General features: G+C 37.1%; 1 protein-coding gene across 1 annotated transcript; it reads left to right on the top strand.

Annotated features, from left to right (window-relative positions):
- The first annotated feature begins 4597 nt into the window (after window positions 1-4597).
- Window positions 4598-16201, top strand: CYBRD1 (cytochrome b reductase 1). Its single transcript, XM_071434926.1, has 4 exons — window positions 4598-5882; window positions 9212-9420; window positions 11857-12011; window positions 12218-16201. The coding sequence occupies exons 1-4, from the start codon at window positions 5696-5698 to the stop codon at window positions 12516-12518; spliced, it is 852 nt and encodes a 283-aa protein (XP_071291027.1). The 5' UTR covers window positions 4598-5695; the 3' UTR covers window positions 12519-16201.
- Window positions 16202-17550: the final 1349 nt, after the last annotated feature.

The following is a 17550-nucleotide window of genomic DNA, read 5'->3' as shown; positions in this document are numbered from 1 at the left end:
CAGCATTCACAATTAAGTAACTTCACCCAAACTTTTTGCGTTTAATGTGGAAAAATGTTTCTTTCTTATGTCCAATTACTTTAACAGCACCGTTTCTTGCTCATTTTATTCTCATTTTGTCTTTTTTTCCTTTTGTTATTGAGAAAAAGACTTCATATTACTTAACAGTAACTGAAGATTGCCAAAAACTCAACAGCAAGATTTTTTTTCCGTATGGAACTGTAACAGCTATCCCACAAGATGGAACAGCTAATAAATTAATTTGATTCCCAGTTATAATAAAGATTGTTTAAAGGAATACCTGCTAGAAAGGACACCTGTGTAGGGTGGCATGTAAGCTCAGTGCTTTCTGAAAGAACAGTGGTGAGGAACTGCTGTTGGCTGCTTAAAGCAGGGTCTCTGAGTCTCTGCCTACAAAAAGCAAAATGTTGGTATAGTAATTAAAAAGGTCATGGACTGGTGAATTCATGTTGGATTTCACCAAAGTTGAAACAAACTTTCTGCTGTTGCCAGAATGAACAAATCTTAAATGTAAGTGCAAAAAAGGATAAGTAGTAAAACTGGTTTTCTAAGACTGAACCACAAAAGAATATATAGAACAGCAACTGAGTTATTTTCTAACTGACAAGTGTTAATACACTGCAAAACCTTTAAAGAGTTTATTTTTTCTGGACTTGATCTGACATGTCTGCAGCAATGACTCACCAATAATAACTGAATTGTATCAACAATTCAGAGAGGATCACTTGAAGCTCTCTGGTTGCTAGACTTGGCATTTCTACAGCTATGGTATTTATTTCTGCTTTACTGAAATTACAAAACGATGACGAAAATCTTCAGGTGATTGTATTCTTATAGAATATAGACAATTAGAAATAATATAGAAAATAATTCTTTGTCAGTGCATTGAAATATTTATAGATTTAATAAAGTAGTCAAAGTGCTTGATTTGGCTAATAAAAGATTAACAACTGCAAAAATAGATTGCTTTTTTTTTAGGATTTATTTTTTTTAATAAAAGGAACTAAGCATCCTAGCAGAGTGAAGAGTTACAATAATGTGATTGCTAAGAACCACTTGGTATAGCTTAGTAACTCATTTAGTAAACTGAGAGTACAAATGCCTTATTCCTGCCTGAGTGGAGAAGGAATAGTGTTGTTGAGAACATGGTATTTTTAGGGAAGAGTAAGGGCACATTCTTCTCAGGAAGAAAAAAGGAAACATGGGAGGGAAAGCTAAAATTCACTGGAATTATTCCACAAAGTGACTCAAGAACTCTGGCTTTCTTGAGATGCTGCAGGAGAAGCAATGCATTCCACATGATAGGCTTGCAGGCTCTCCAGACAGTCCCCAGTAACAGCTGCTTGCCAGAAGACAGGCAGGAAAATTATTCTGTTAGCGTGTTTACTTGGATGTTCCAAATTCAGACTCATACATTGGCAATTTTCCCTATTTTCTTCTGTATCTGCAGTTAGTCTCAACTTTGGATGTTGCCCACCTCTAACATGCATTTGCAGCATGGCTGCACACATTTCCATGCTCTGGGGCAATGGAAATCTAAGAAACTCCTGAATGTTGACACCACGCTCCTCCTATTTTAGCCCTTTGTAACGGGGCCATTATAGCTTCTACAACTACAACTTCAACAACTACAACTTACACAGAGGTACTTCTAAAAATGCCACTGCCTATTTTTTGTACTGCCTAAGAGCTGGCTTGATTTTATGGCTGTCTTAGGAACATTTTGTTTTGTGGACAAAGCAGCATACTTCCAGCATTTCTACTTCAACAGAATCACTTTTGATTTTCTACTTCACCATGACATTTCAATGACTGGAGAGAGGACAGAGAAGCAGAAATGGGATCCCAAAAATGCTAGCCCTTTATTTGTATTTGATAAATATAGCTGTTTAGAGACTCAGGTGGAATTTCCCAGCCTAGAAATTTAAAAGATAGGAAGGAGTGACTTCTCTTGATAAGATTTGCTTTGAGGGTACAAAGAGCGCACATCCTGCCTTTCTCTTGTCACTTGAGCACATAGTCACTGGTAAGGCTGGTGAGTGGTAGGGAAGAAAATGAGAAAGCACAACCCAAATAAAAACTGAAAGCAGTAAAACTTTACAATCTTGCTTTGACAATTCCAACTATTGTCCCACAGTTCCACAACTTCAAAAAGCTTATATAAAATAATTACTAGAAAAATATCCTACAACTCAGAGAAGCAAAATGTTTATAGATTGAAGACCAAAAAAAGAGTTTCATTGCACAGGTAACAATGACTGGCCTATGACCAGGATAACATTCTGGACAAAAGGTGCACTATGTGTCTTATTTTAACACAGAAAAAGCTCTTTCTAGGGTGGAGAATAAGTAAACATCATTTATTGGAAGAGTCTTGCCCCATAGTCACAATTTGCAATTTGCGAAGTCAAATTAAAATTAATTTGACCTTTGCTATTGATGTTCTCAATAGCAAAGGTCAAATGGTTCTGTTGCTTAGGCATGGAACTCAGTACCAAAAAGAGTAAAAGGATCATCCTGGTTTGTTTGTGCCATTCAAACACTGATTACTTGAACTCCTTTGTCTGGATTACTCCTGGTAAGATAACTCCTACAGAGGTATTTCTAAAGCTTCCACAACAGTCAGTTAAATTAGTTGCCAGAACGAAACTGACTGGACAATCTCAGCACTTTTGTTTGTTTATAAAATGAACAGCCACCAGGTTTCTGAAAAACTCATCCAAATGCTTTAAGGGATACTGTTAACTTATCTGGAATATCCAGGTCTAAGGCTTAGATCTTAAATGACTTGTCCAGCATGGAAAAAAAAGATAAAGTTGTAGCTGGTAAAAGACTAATCTTATTCTAAGTACAGCTCTGAGAAGTCAGTTATTGGTCACTTGAAATTAGAAACACTTCCTGTATTAAAAATTTACATCAGAAGCACAAAATAATGGCCTATGGTGACATGGTGTGTTGCTTAGATAAGCATTTAGGTACACTTAGGTTTAGGCTGCTGCTCTCAAAATGTATGAATGGTATAGCAATGATGCCAGCAGTTGCCAAGTACCAGACATGTAATACTGGCAGGAATCCATTGCTACCTCTTCAAAATAATCTGTGAATCTTTGTCTGCTTCGTAGGTCTTTGGTTGTCTGTCTACTTTGAAGTTTTTCCAGGTCTGAAGTCACAGTTATCCTACATCTGACAATGCAGCAGCCCAAAGAAAGAAATGCATGTTAGATCATGTCCCAACAGAACTGCTAACAGGCAATACACATTGACAGAGTTGGTAATGTACTGGAAAGATATCATTGTCCCTAGGAAGCTCTGGAAAAGGGTAGAGTTTATGAACTGCTGTAGAACCTATCCACAGTAATGATCAACAAAACCAGGTGTTTATTGCATCCTTGCAAGGAGACTTGAAAGCCCCATACAGGATAGTTTCATTTTTATGTGCGGGGCTATTTTCCAAAGAGATTATCAAGTGCGTCAGTCAGCCCTCAGCAGTCAACTGTATCGTGTTGAGTGCCACCCCAAATAAACATGAAATCCACTCAGACATCGTAGCTGTGCTAAGGATTGCTTCTGATTCTGCACCAATCCGATATTTGCACCAGGCAGGCAAGAAGAGGTGGAAGAACAGAAAATGCAGAGAAATACCGGCCAGAGTTACTAGTGGTGCTGCCTGAAATCTCTTCTGCATTACAGATGTTCCATAAAGAACATTTCACTTTGTCTAACAAATTATTTTGTGCTTTGTTCTGGTTTGGTTTATTTAACAATCTCTAAGCCTTAGAATTTCTTCAATTATAATTTTTTTTAAATTGTTCATCATTACTTGTTAAAACTAGGCTTCACATTCAGCTCAATGGAATTTTGTGTCTGATCTTGTTATTTGCTGCTTTAACGGGGTAAACCAGTTTGAGCTATAGGAATTCATTAAAGTCTTCCGAGAGATATAGCTTTAGCTTAAGTAAAATATGCTTGAGTAGAAGATTCCTAAATGGAACTGTTGGGATACTGGATGTAATCAAAGCTTGTTGAAATCAGCGGGAACTGGAAGCATTTTGCAATTGGGAGATTTAGGTTCATAGGAGGCAAATTAAAATAAATATTTATGTCAGTTTCTATGCTTTAAAGAGACAAAAGTAAAATTTTTCTGAACATAATATTAAGATGACCTGTGTGCCTCATAAGCTAATGACAATATGGCAAGAATATGCATGAGTGCATTCATCAGAAGATTTAGGGCTTGGATCTTCTCTTAGATGCTGTGACTTGTGAAATTTAACAATACAAGTGTTCTACTTGCCATTGTGAGTAGAATGAGTAACCAGTTAAATCCTGAGGGCAGGTCACACCAAATCCATGCAAACTAAAGCTAAATAACTTTATACAAGTGCTGCTCAAGCCAAGCTTTTCTTTAAAACGTCAGGGTGTATTTTTAGGGGATTAAAGACTATAATGAAGAAATATATTTGCATTCCACTCCAATCTGACTTGGTCTTCATGTCTCTATGTAGATATTTCCAGCACTTCAGTAAGTATGGTGTTTGAATTGGCAGTATTCTACCAAAACTATTTTAAGTTTCATAAAACCATTTCCTTTCATTTTTTAGGCCTCAGTTTAAGTGTGAGATACCAAAGAGATCAAATGCTAGCCAGAGTACATAGTATTTTTTTTCTCTCAATCAATTAACAAACTTTTAATTCATATGTAGTTCAACACTATACATATCTTAAAAGTAAGCTAATCAAATACCAGAACATTAGTGTTGAATATGTGTTTGGGCATATCCTCCTACCACATTTGACAGGCTTCAGAGCCAGCTGAATGTTCTACACCAAAACAAAAAGTAACTGCTGACTATGTGACTTGACCAAGCTGGTCTAATCTATCATGTTATATTTTTGGCAGGTCTGTTGTCTCTTTTGCAATTCTGGGTTTTTTCCCTTCTGATTTCCTCTCTAACTTCCCTACAATGGGCCTTTCCATACCTATTGGAATTGTCTAAGTTTTATGCATTCCCCTTCTTTGCTAGTGGATATTTGATATATTTGTGCTATTCAACAGAACAATGTCCACATCCTCCTGCATACTTAGGCCAGACTCCACATATGTAACTGGTTAGTATCTGTACTATATTTTGAGCACTCAATGGATCCAGTGAGAAGGGGCGATCATGATGGCAAGACTGTGCTCCAGGTAAGTACATCAGTGTCTTTAAGTGCGCTTCTCCTCCTCTGCATTTTCTGCGCGCGCTGTGTCTTCTTCATAACAGCACTCCTATTTTATCTGTAAGTGCGTATGACTTTGCTGGCTTATCTTTCTGGCGAGTCTGTGAACTCCCCAACCTCCACAACAGCCTCTCGGCACAAAACCCGTGACCACCCGCTCCCTTCCTTGGCTGCCGGGGGGAGCGCAGTCGAGCCATCACCACGGCAGGGCAAAGGCTGACACAGAAAATTATTTTCTAAGGCGGAGTTGTTAGTGCGACGGGACGCTCGCAGAAGGCAGGGTGGAGGGGCGCGGAGGATCGCGGAGGGCCGCCCTGCTCCCGCCCCTGCCGCGTCCATCCCGTTCCGTCCCGTCCCGTCCCCTCCCGTGCCCGCCGAGCCCGAGCCCGACCCCACCCGGCCGCCGGCCCGCCCCTCCTTCGCGGCGCTCGCTGCCGCGCACGGGGCTCGAAAGATGGAGGACTACGGGCGATTCCTGGCGCTCCTGGCCTCTTCGCTGCTGGTCGGCTTCGTGTCGGTCATCCTCTCCCTCGTCTGGGTCTTCCACTACCGCGAGGGGCTGAGCTGGGACGGCAGCCCGGCGGAATTCAACTGGCACCCCGTCCTCATCATCACGGGCTTCGTCTTCATGCAGGGCATCGGTGCGTCGGGGGCCGGGTCGCCGCGGTGCGGTCGGCGCGGAGCTGCGGGGGAGCCGGGCCTGCCTGGGGCCGGGGTGGCGCGGCCGGGGCTGCGCGGCGCGGGAGGCTCAGGGCGGAGCCGCCGGGACAGCCCGCGGCCGGGAGCGGTCACGGCGGGAGCGCAGCAGTCGCTCCGCAGTTCAGGGAAGCCAGCACTCCCGGGAAGGGACAAAGAGTCCCTTGTAATAAGCCAAAATTGCTACATATGGGGTTTGGGTTGTTTTGGGATGTTTTGGGGTTTTTTTCTGCAAGCACTTGTTTATCCTGGCCCGGGGATTGCCGTGTACTTTGAGTAATGCCTGCGAGGTGTGTTTTTCCTAGGCAGCTGGAATTTATGCAAGTTGAAAATCGAAATGCCAGAAATGTTGCCCTAGGAAAGTTTCTCTTCTGGCTCTCTTCCATGTCCCAAGAAGAGAAAGGAAAGTTCAGTACCACAGAAGCTTGATCCAGGAACAGGGTTTTGCCAGAAAACATGTAGCACCACAAGCATTATTAAAATGCAGTTTTCTTCAGGCTAGACTTAGGATGAATTGTTTTGTGAAGCATATCTCTTTAATGAATCCTTTATTCTGTTGCTTAAATAACATATAATCTTTGAGATACAGGGTTGCTTCTTCTTTTTTCTTTTTTTTTTTTTTTTTAATTTTTAATTTCTTTATGAGTGTATGGACTTCGGATTTCATAGAGTTCAGTCGTGGACTAACATTTTCCCATTACACTTCCAGCCAGTCAAAAGGCTGGAAGATGCCAAAGGCTGTCTTGTTCTGGCTATGAAGAGAAGGTTATGATTTGAACATACACTGTAAATTTTTGGTTTGGAGTGGGAGTGGGACTGTTCTCAGCCTTCTTGTGACTTCAAGCTGCAAACCAGTATTGAGCAATAAACCATATTTTGAAGTTGTTTTACATAATATTGCTCAACAGGAAGTGTAATTTCAGGCTATAAATAAGCAATGAAAACCACCTGTTGACTTCACTAAGATCTATACTACTTAATGTGCTCAACCTATTTTTTTTTAATAAAAAAGCATAGAACTTTTGAAGAAAATAGGGAGAGGCTTTCCACAGCTTTTTCCTATGTGTTTTCTATTTTTTTTCCTCTGAAACTCAGTTTTTTTCCTGTGTCACAGAGAAAGGGTGTTGCCCCACACCCTGTTTTGGTAATGATATACATAAAGTAAATGTATAAACAGCTAAGAAACCACACGCATACAAGGAATTCACTAACAATACAGCATAATTTAGGGAGGACTCCTATCACATAATAGGACAAGCAAAGTTGGAGACTGAAGGGATATTGTAGTAAATCACATGAAATACCAACAGATAAGATAACACCGTGAATCTGATTCAAATTTGGCTGATGGAAGTCTGCCACTGAATTCAAAGCAATTTGGATGAGAGTGAGAAATCAGATAACTCTTTGGACACATATAAGAAAGATTAGTTGAAAGAAGGAAGGTGTAGCTAAAAAAAACTTGGTTAAATTTGAGTAGAGGATTTAAAATAATAATTAAACCAATTGTTTCTTGAGTTTATTAGTCTATACAAAGGATGGAAATGTTGTATTGTTGGTCAATAACTCTAGAATTTTGCCCTGTGCATTTGTAAAAGGACAGATGTCCCATGTCATATAAAAATATTGCAAGGTAACTCTGCTCTGTGTGATGTGTTTTAAAATCATAGTTCAAAACAGTAGTAAGGTCTGAGTCAAAAAGCTCAGTCCAGGGTGCCTAGACTGTCAAATTTCTTAACAGTACTAGAAATGTTCTGCCTTGAGAAGGCTCTTCATGAGGCTGCTTTACCATGTCACCAGCAAACATTCTAATTGGATGTTTTAACCTGGGCTGTTTAATTTTGACATGAAATTACACATCATATCTGAGTAAGTTTTTAAGAGCTTGTACTCACTGAAAGGTGAATCTTCCTTCTCTCCCCAGACTGTCTTCTTTCCTCCTGCAGATTAGAAAAGCACCAGTTATGAGAAAGGCAGGGAGAAGCACACGGAAGGGGTGATGGGGAAATAAAACCGTGTCTTTTCACAGTGATTAACAAATTAATTGCTGAAATTGCAATGTGTAAGTTCACACAAAGCCCTCACAGAAAGATGATTAAACCAAACTATAATACCATGTCTATGGCCTGGGCTGTAACATGATAATGAATGTTATCAACTGACCAAACCATTAGTCAGTTATTCCTTGGTTTTCTATTGTAATGTTTATGGGAAACAACTTTGAAAATTCAAGGCCCAAACAGAGATCTGAGACTATGTGAACAAGTGACTGGGGAGTTTGATAGTGCTTTTGGAAGTTAAATCAGCTAGATGACAACAAAAAAATATTATATAAAAATTTTAGCCCAGACTTGGCCCTCTGAGATCAAAGACTAAAAACTGAGATGAGGACCTATGCTCATTAAGTTTTCTTCATACAGAGTCCAGTACTCTGCTGCACCATGAATAAATTATTGACAATACTCTGGGACATATGGTAAGAAGAATTTATTAGGAATATCCTCATGGGATGTTGAAATTTGTTTTGGGGCCTTTTGACACATCTGATTTACAAAATTAGAAGTCATTATCATTAGTACTAAGTTGGTTAATAATAGTCTAATGCAGGATATTATTGCCAGCTGGCTGAACATGAGCCAGTGTGTGTGCCCAGGTGGCCAAGAAGGCCAACTTGTATTTGTTAAATACTTTTGTCTCTAAAGTCAGATTATGATTCCCTTACGCTGAAGAGCATTTTCCCATTCAAAGCAGTCTAATTGATATCAATGTAATAGACAGTCATATCAGTATCTATGCAATTAGAGAATAGCATTATCCAAAGTTGCAAAGAGAATAAATATTATAAAATAATCCTACATGCTTTCTCAACAAGCGATCTTCTCAATATAAAAATCAGGCTATATTGCTCCAATCTGACTAGTAGCAGAAAAATCAAAATACTATGCCAAATCCCTGTTAAATCAAATTAATGACTGAGGAAAAGATGACACCAAGTTATTTACTGGGTTGTTTTTTTTTTTTGAAACACACTTAAGTTTGTGGGATTTTTTATAATTGATAAGAAATCCCTAAGAAGCTATATTTAAGCCTCAGTTGTATTTTCAGAGTATGCTATGCTAAGTGTATGAGAAAAAACTTTTTAATAGACTTTAGAAGACTTAAGGTTGGATTTTGGTGTAATTTACAATGTACCTATGTTAATTATGCATAATTATTAACATCTGAAAGAAATTATTCTAAAAGGCCTAAAATCTTGTTTCTCTTCTTTCTTCAGCTATTATTGTGTACAGATTGCCCTGGACCTGGAAGTGCAGCAAACTCCTAATGAAGTTCATACATGCTGGATTAAATACTATAGCTATGATTCTTGCAATCGTTTCTATGGTAGCTGTGTTTGATTTCCACAATGCCAAGAACATTCCTAACATGTACAGTCTGCACAGCTGGATTGGGCTCACTGCTGTTATATTTTATTCTCTCCAGGTCAGAATCTAACTGTGTTTATAAACAGGTTGTAAATTTGAAGAATGTTTTTAGTAATTCAGGCAAAATAGGCATCATAACTACTGGGATAGCCATTTTACACTCTGATTTGGCAAATTATTATGTAAATGTACAAATACTGGATCACTGACTTTGAAGAAAAATGCATTTTTAAGCCTATTTTGTTTATTTGCTGGCAAAATGGCCATTAACCTACAATACAGTTACAGTGTAGTGTGTTTCTAAGCCCTATTAACTCCTGAACTTACAGCAAGTTACTTGGTTTGTTGGCAGCATATTTAAATACAGTTAGAGCATTTATTAAGGAAGTCTCAAATGAAGTAACGGGTGGGGTTTTTTGGTTTTTTGTTTGTTTGTTTGTTTGGGTGGTTTTTTGTTTGTTTGTTTTTGTTTTTGTTTTTCAGCTATCATAAATTTAAATATCACTTCTTGGCCTCAAGACTTTGCTAATCAGCAAAACAAGTGCATCAGGGAGCAGTAGAGATGTAAAGGATCTGACACCTGAATGAGCTACTACTGGCTAAGCAGTTTTCCTGAATCAGCAGAACTTTGATAGATGTTTGTGGGCATGCTTTTAACTGCTCCTCTTGGCAGAGAATTAGCATTATTGTAATGTAAAATGAGCTAACCTAGTGTTTTGCATTTGGCAAAGAAGAGCAACCATGCCCTGAAATTTACAGAACACATACAGATGCTTCTGCATATACATTCTGAACTCCCTATACTGTTATTACACTATAGAAATTTATTTTGTTCCTTCAAATATTTTTTCCCAAAACACTAAAAAAAAGAATTCATTACTTATGATCAAGCACAGAAAAGCCTCAGCTAAGGTATTTGGGTTCTGGACTTTATTCTTCACTGTTCAGGCCAAGAGGTACAGGAAACAGTGTTGAAATAGTGTTTTTAATATTTATAAAAAAAGAAAGCATGTTGCAGCATTGTTGAGTATATTCTCTACAGCTGAATAAATAAATAAGAATGAATATGAATGAATAAGAAAAAACGTTAAAATTAAGTTTGTCCTAATAATACAGCTATTTCAAGGACGTCTGTGCTGCCACATCACTGAGTATCAGTATTTTTTCTAATGGTTAAATGAAGAACTGTGACCAAAATCTTAGTTCTACTTTTCATTTTGCTACTCTAAACACGATCAATGGCACTTAATGCCTTGCCTGTCATATCAAAAGATTCTCAGTGTTCCTTCCTCCAATCTGGGATGTAAATCTCCAGTCAGAGACTGATGTTTGTTAAGCAACTGAGCACTATAAAGAATAGTCATAAAGCAGTATCTTTGTTAACAGAGAAATCACTTGGCACTTACCAGAAGGGGCATGTCACTTGTATGCTCACATAATACTCTGCCTGCAATATTGTAACTATATTGTAATTAGCCAAATATAGGTTAATACAGTAAAGTACAGTGACATAAATTTAAGAATAGGGCAAAAATGTAGAAAAGTAAAAAGCAACAAACCCAAAGAAATTCTGGAAAAGTAATTTGTGGGCTGGAAAAGCTATTTTCCATTGCAAGACTTTAAAAACTCCAGCTGTTTAGCAGATCTAAGATTAAGAGATTATTTGATTATGGTGTACTAAAAAGCTTCCCAGGGAGAAAATATCAGGCTCTCTAATCCATTATGGAAAGATAACACAAGAATTGAGTTAAAGCAGGATGAAATACAAATTCATGCACTGTGCCTAATTTAGCAGCAGGGGTGAGTAACAGTAAAACAAACTAAAGAAGGGCTGCAACCTCAGCATGACTGGGCAAGCCTGTGGATGCAACCATGGGACATGATGGGTTATTTTCCAATACAAAATCAGTGCTAATAGGAGGACTAATGACCCTGAACAACTTGATGCCACCCATACATGTCTTCACTCTGTAAATGCCATGAGATCAATATATTGAGAGACCATTCCCCTTCTAAAGAAAGGCACTTAAATTTAACTGAAATTCTAACAAGATAAAATTATTTAATCCACTCAAGTCAGGAGGTTAGACTGTCTTCTGGTGTTCCTTTATGTGCAAATCTGCAATAGAGAGAACAGGGCTCAATGAGACTGTAAAAGTGTGGCTCCTCACACCTTTACTATATTAGTGAATTAGTGACACTGAAAAGTTGTGTTTCCAGTACTTAGTTTGCTTGGAGTTTTAGGACTATTAGTAAGTTTGGACACTGATATTACGTAGGATGATTTATAAAATATTTAATGTCTGCTTCCCAGTGCTAATCCAGAATTTTGCTTTGGTTTTGATAGGAAACACATTCAAAAATAGAAATGCCAATTATTTTCAAATTTTTACCTGAAGACATATGAATGGAATTTTATGATTATTTTTGTTCTGCTCAAGAAGTGCAGCTTGTTGTCCATCTAGCCCTAACTATCAATCTGTTTTGGTTGTAGCTGTTCTTGGGTTTCGCTGTCTTTCTGCTCCCGTTTGCTCCGGTTCGTCTCCGCGTAGCTCTCATGCCAATACACGTTTATTCAGGTCTCGCCATCTTTGCAACAGTGATTGCAACAGCTCTCATGGGAATCACAGAAAAGCTTATATTTGCATTGTAAGTATTTGTTTCCACTTGTTTATTAAGGTTATTCATTGCAAATACACTTCCATTTGCCCAGAATAATAAGCATCCAGTACTGGGACACTGTTTTGTTTTGTTTGTATTAAAAGACCTACCTAGCTGGAGACTGCTGTTTTTATACCAGGATTGTCTTTAAAACAATCTTTTCTGACCTCTTCTTTCTTTTTCCCCTTTCAAAGGAAAAATCCTGCATACAGTGCATCCCCACCAGAAGCAACTTTGGTCAACTGCCTTGGTCTTTTGCTTGTCATATTTGGTTCACTTATTTTGTGGATGGCAAGCAGGCCCCATTGGAAGCGGCCCCCAGCAGAGAATGCTAAAATTCTGAGGCCCATTGGAGCAACTCCTGAAGGCACAGAAGTAGAATCCACAATGACAAACAGTAGTAATGCAGATAAATCTGATCTGAGGAGCAATACTGAAGCAGCCAGAAAACAGAACATCAAATTTGATGAAGCAGGACAAAGATCAACTATGTAAAGAAAATACACAGAATAGAAGTACCTCAAAATTCCCCCTGGTGAGGAACTACATTCTAATGTAGTTTTATTGATATATAAGTAGGTTGGGGGTTCATTTTCAGTATGGCTTGCTGAAAGATACTCAAGTTTTCTGCATATGTATTTAAATTCCTATAAGTCCCAAGCCTATTTTATTGGTCCATGACTAGTCCATGCCTTGTTTAAAAAAACAAGAGCATGAATGGGAATATCACATCATTGGAAACTGTCTTACATATCACTTCTTAATTTAATGCTTGCTTATATCTCTTATAGTCATGAAAAATTTAACAAGAATTCCAACTAAATTTTGCTCTTGAGTGCTTTTGCAAGTTATGAATCAGCCATGAAGTATACCATAGAGAATAATTTAGTTTGTCACACATACATTTCCTGGTAATGTTCACTTTTTTAAAGCTCTGATTTCTCTAGCTGATTAACCCCTGACTGGCTGCTATGTTCTATGGGATTTGAGGTCATTCTGCACTTTACAGAGTTGCTTCATAAAAATGTTTATTCTAAAATTTTTAATTAAAAAAAAGAAAAGTTTGCTAGATATATTCATAAAATGTTATATTTCCTTTAGAAACTTCTGGGGGGTTTTGGTGTTGTTTTTTTTTTTTTTTAAATCAGAATGTATCTGTTGACCTTTCAACAAATTCTACCAAATATACTGTATACAGATAATATTTGGCTTTGAATTATGTGCAATTATTAGTGTAATCTAAGAAATGTTAAGACATCCAAATGCAGAATTTGTCTTAGTTTAAAAGCTATAGAAACACACTTAGAAAAAAGTATCACTTAAACTAAGTCTTCGTTTTATCCCAGAAGGCAGTATTTTAGTATCTTTATTTGATTGCACAGTTCTGTTGATTTATGGTACTAGACTAGAAATTAGGAGGTTAGAAACCAGAAAAATCTGCTATTAGTCTCACAGAAAAAAAAAATTAACTTCAAGTGAGAAATACTTTCTCTGAGACACAGGTGAGCTTTGCTCTTTTAGCAAAATGCTGCCTGTTAACTGAAAGCCAGTTTGGGTGTCTCCACACTGACATCAAAAGCATTATTATCACAGGCATGAAGACATGCTTTAGTCTGTAAGCAATCTATACAAACTCTATAACTTTTTAATTTGAAATTACAGTTTTAAAGAATGCAATTTTCTCTAAATAATGAAGAGTCCCTACTGGCACTTTACTTTTATAGCTCTTTCTAGTAATTGAAGTATTAATGTATTATGCTCATTCAGTACTTTCACACTGAAAGTACAAACAATATTTATACTTTTACTATTCTGGAAGAATAATTATAGTAGATTATTTGGACTGCACATGTCCAAAATGATGAGCCATTCTATTATCTCTTTTAAAAGCTGCAGAGCCCACTACAAATACAAATTTACCACTGTTCATGCTGGAATATAGATAGTTGCAGACAGCAAATCATTTCCTATTTTTTAAATACTACATAAATTTTTATTTACTCCAGCTTTTAAAAACACTTTAATACATTAGCCTTCAACAAATGTGCCATTTTTGTAGTTCACTGTGTGTTAGTACAAACTATTTTGGACAGTTGAGTTATTTTGGGTCTTCTCTGACAAGAAGTGCCTCAGTTCCTGGTATTTGATTTGTAATAATATTTTATTATTTGGTGAATGCAGTATAGAAAACTAGCATAATAAAATACTTTAAAAACTTTTCTGCTGCACCATTTGGTACTCAAGGACCACATCCCAGAGTTCTATGGTTTCACTTCTATGTTTGTGGGTGACTGGGACCAACCTCACATTGGTGTATTTTTCCACTATAGAAAATACCTGCTTTTAATGTACAATTCAGGTATGACAGAAGGAACACTAACCTAAACTGCTAAACTAATGTGTGAGCATTCCTCCAGTCCCACTATGTGCAATGAATCAAAAAGTGAAGCATGACAGAGGAAGTGAATAAACGAGCTCACTTGCAGTAATTTACTATGCAGCTTTCTATACTGCACTCACACAGGCAACATCATTTTCAGTTGTTATGTATTGGCCTGTTACTGTGTCTCATCCACCTGTGAAAATAAGCTCACTCAATCCTTGCACAGTACTAGGTCACAAAATAAAAGCATATGTTTGTATGGAAGGTAGTCAGTTGCCTAGGGATTGTTCTGGAAGAAAGTAACTGTACAGTGTACTGGAAAAAACACGGAATCCATGACTTCTTTTGTTGCAGCACTGAGTTGAATGTACTGAAATGAACAGCTTTTAGGTGGTTGGTTCTATATGCTGTTAAATGAGCAGCATGCCTTCTGGTTTCCATTGTATTCCATGTACTGTTCAAGGGGAATGCTACTTGAAAAAAGAATGGTGGCATTTCTTTACTTCTCTATTCTCATGAAGTGCAAGGTACAAGTAACACCAAGCTTGTGGGGTCAAACCCCAGATGGGCCATTTCCTTAAGGGCTGGACTCTATCCTTCTGGGTCCCTTCCAATTGCAACCATTCTGTGATTCTGTGATATAAAACTAACTTAAAAGCAAGGATTAGCAACCTTTTGAGGGGAGCCTCCCAGAACATAATTTTGGTTTTCAATTTAGAGGTCAAACATGATAGTAGAAACTCAGCAGAAGCTGGAAGATTCCATTTGGGGAATTGATAATCAATCAGTGATATCTCATGTGCATGAACTGTGGGATTCTGGCTGCTAATCTTTGGAAGGTCCCCATGAGATGCAGTAGCTGTGAGCTCTTAAACCTTGATCAATCTTGGTGTGTGCAATTTAAAACTGACAAAACATACTATAGACTTCTGGCTTAATTCTAAATTGATTTAAAAGGCCTTTAAGTATCCTTGCAAAAAAATGAGGTTAGTTCAATGCTAAATAAAAATACATAGGTACCATGCATAGGAATTACTCTTTGGAGACTAATAGACCTAAACCTCTCCTCAAAGTGGCCTTCCATTAACTTTCCTTTCATGCAAACTTTCTCACCTGTATTTATGAGTTATATAAATATAGTAGTAACATAGGAAATGAAAATGTATTTTCAGAGATACAAATGGAAGGTAGAACTCTAGCTTTTTCATGGGTATTTTCTGCATGTTTGGAAATCATCTACATGGTTGTTTTTACAGGAACGTGAGTGTAGAGCTTACATTCCAGATTTGGATTCCTATTAAAAAACAGGAAGTTACAAAACCTAACATTGAAAGCGCTATCTTTTTAAGTTGCCTGGGAAAAAAAATACTATATTTACATGCTGTCATACAGTAGTATGCACAGAAGCAGAAGAGTGTTTTTTCCAGCATTAAGGAACTGAGAAATGATGGTGCAAATTAGATTCCAAAGTTGAATGTAATTACATGTATACATCTTACTACATGTAGCCAAGAATATTGCATATGAGAATGTAAATATGGATTACTTGTTTACATGGATATTTTATTGAGTGACTAAGAGATATTGCCAAATATTTTCTATTTCAGAAGCCTCTTTCTTTTGCTTTTATTTCAGAACATTCCTTCCTCTGTTTTTAACTGTCCACAAGAACCTAAAAATTTATTTTATTATTCAAAGTACTTATTTGTAGATGAGAGCAAATATTTAATTATAATGTCTGTTTTCCTTATTCTTTTTTATATATTAATAAAAGTGATTTTTTGAGCTTGTGATACTACTGAGTACAGATTTTTATTATGGTACTAAAATATAACTTTCTACATTTGGAAAAAGATCAAATTATTCGTAAATTACTTTTTGAAAACAGGAGGACAGTTGTACAAAGTTTCTTACATGTGTCTTAATTCCAACTATTTATGGTGATCTTTATGATGAAATTTATGTAGTCTGTAGTCTTAGGAACATAGTATTTAACAGAAAGTGAAATAATTCACTGTATAAACAATTAGTATTTCACCTTCTGATCATAACAGAATTTCCTCATAGCAGTTGTTAGAGGGAGGTTAAAAACAAAACTATCCTTTCATGAGAATGCAATTGGGAAGATCAAGGATTCTGATATATAATGGTAACATAATGCACTGTAAGACTGAAATACCCTCAGATAAGTAACAGCCAGGCTAAGCACAGACCCCATGGAATCTTACCAAATTCAACATCTGCATATCAAGTTACTCATAAATAGGTTAATGATCAAAAAATGCTATAAAAGTAAAATCATCTGTATGAATGTATTGGTAACAACTAAGTATTAAGGTATTTTTGAGTTTAATAAGTTTAATTGGAAATTCTGAAAGCGTAGAGCATAAATTATTTGTGAATACCATAAGCTGTTGGCTAAAATTTTCCAACATTTCCATCATCATGGATTAAAAAAACCATACTATACAAACATCAATGTAGCAGAAAACCTGTTGTATTCAAACCTAACAATTCCCTGTTGCTGAGAACTTCCCTTAACTGCTGCCTGTAGGCTGGATGTGTTGGGGAAAATTCTGGTAAAATAGTCCATGTTTTTGAAATATGGCGATTATTTAAAAATTCAGTAAAAGCTCAATTGTATTTAAAATTAAAAGAGGGGACTCAAATTTTGGCAGGAGGACTACATTTGTGTGGAAAAATGTTTTTTTTAAGTAGTGGAGGGAACCCTTGTAACATACAATACAGATATTTGCATTGTGTTATGGTGTGAGCAACACTTGTGATCTCTGTGAGACTAGTGGGCAGTAATGAGGGGTAAACTATTAATCAGTTAGAAATTCAAGTCCAGGTCAACAGAACAGATGACAACTATTCCAGGCAATTCAGCTAAGAGAAGAGAAGAGGTAGTGTTGAAAAAATCGAGTTACTACTATATAAAAACCAGAAATCTAAAAAAATGACAGCGAACTTTTACAGAAGAAGCAGAAACAATGGGTATAAATTTCAACAAGCTCAGTTATGTTCACCAAATGTACTCATCATAGAGTCTCAGCCAACATATGTTAGCATGGGGTTTGAGTTTACAGCTGAGTCCATGGCCACTTAACACGGACTACTCATTGGCTCTCAAATTCCATTATT

This window comes from Agelaius tricolor, unplaced genomic scaffold (assembly GCF_023055355.1).
Source record: "Agelaius tricolor isolate 1412-34295 unplaced genomic scaffold, bAgeTri1.0.p SCAF_10, whole genome shotgun sequence".
NCBI lineage: Eukaryota > Metazoa > Chordata > Aves > Passeriformes > Icteridae > Agelaius > Agelaius tricolor.
This window is presented reverse-complemented; position numbering and strand designations above follow the sequence as displayed.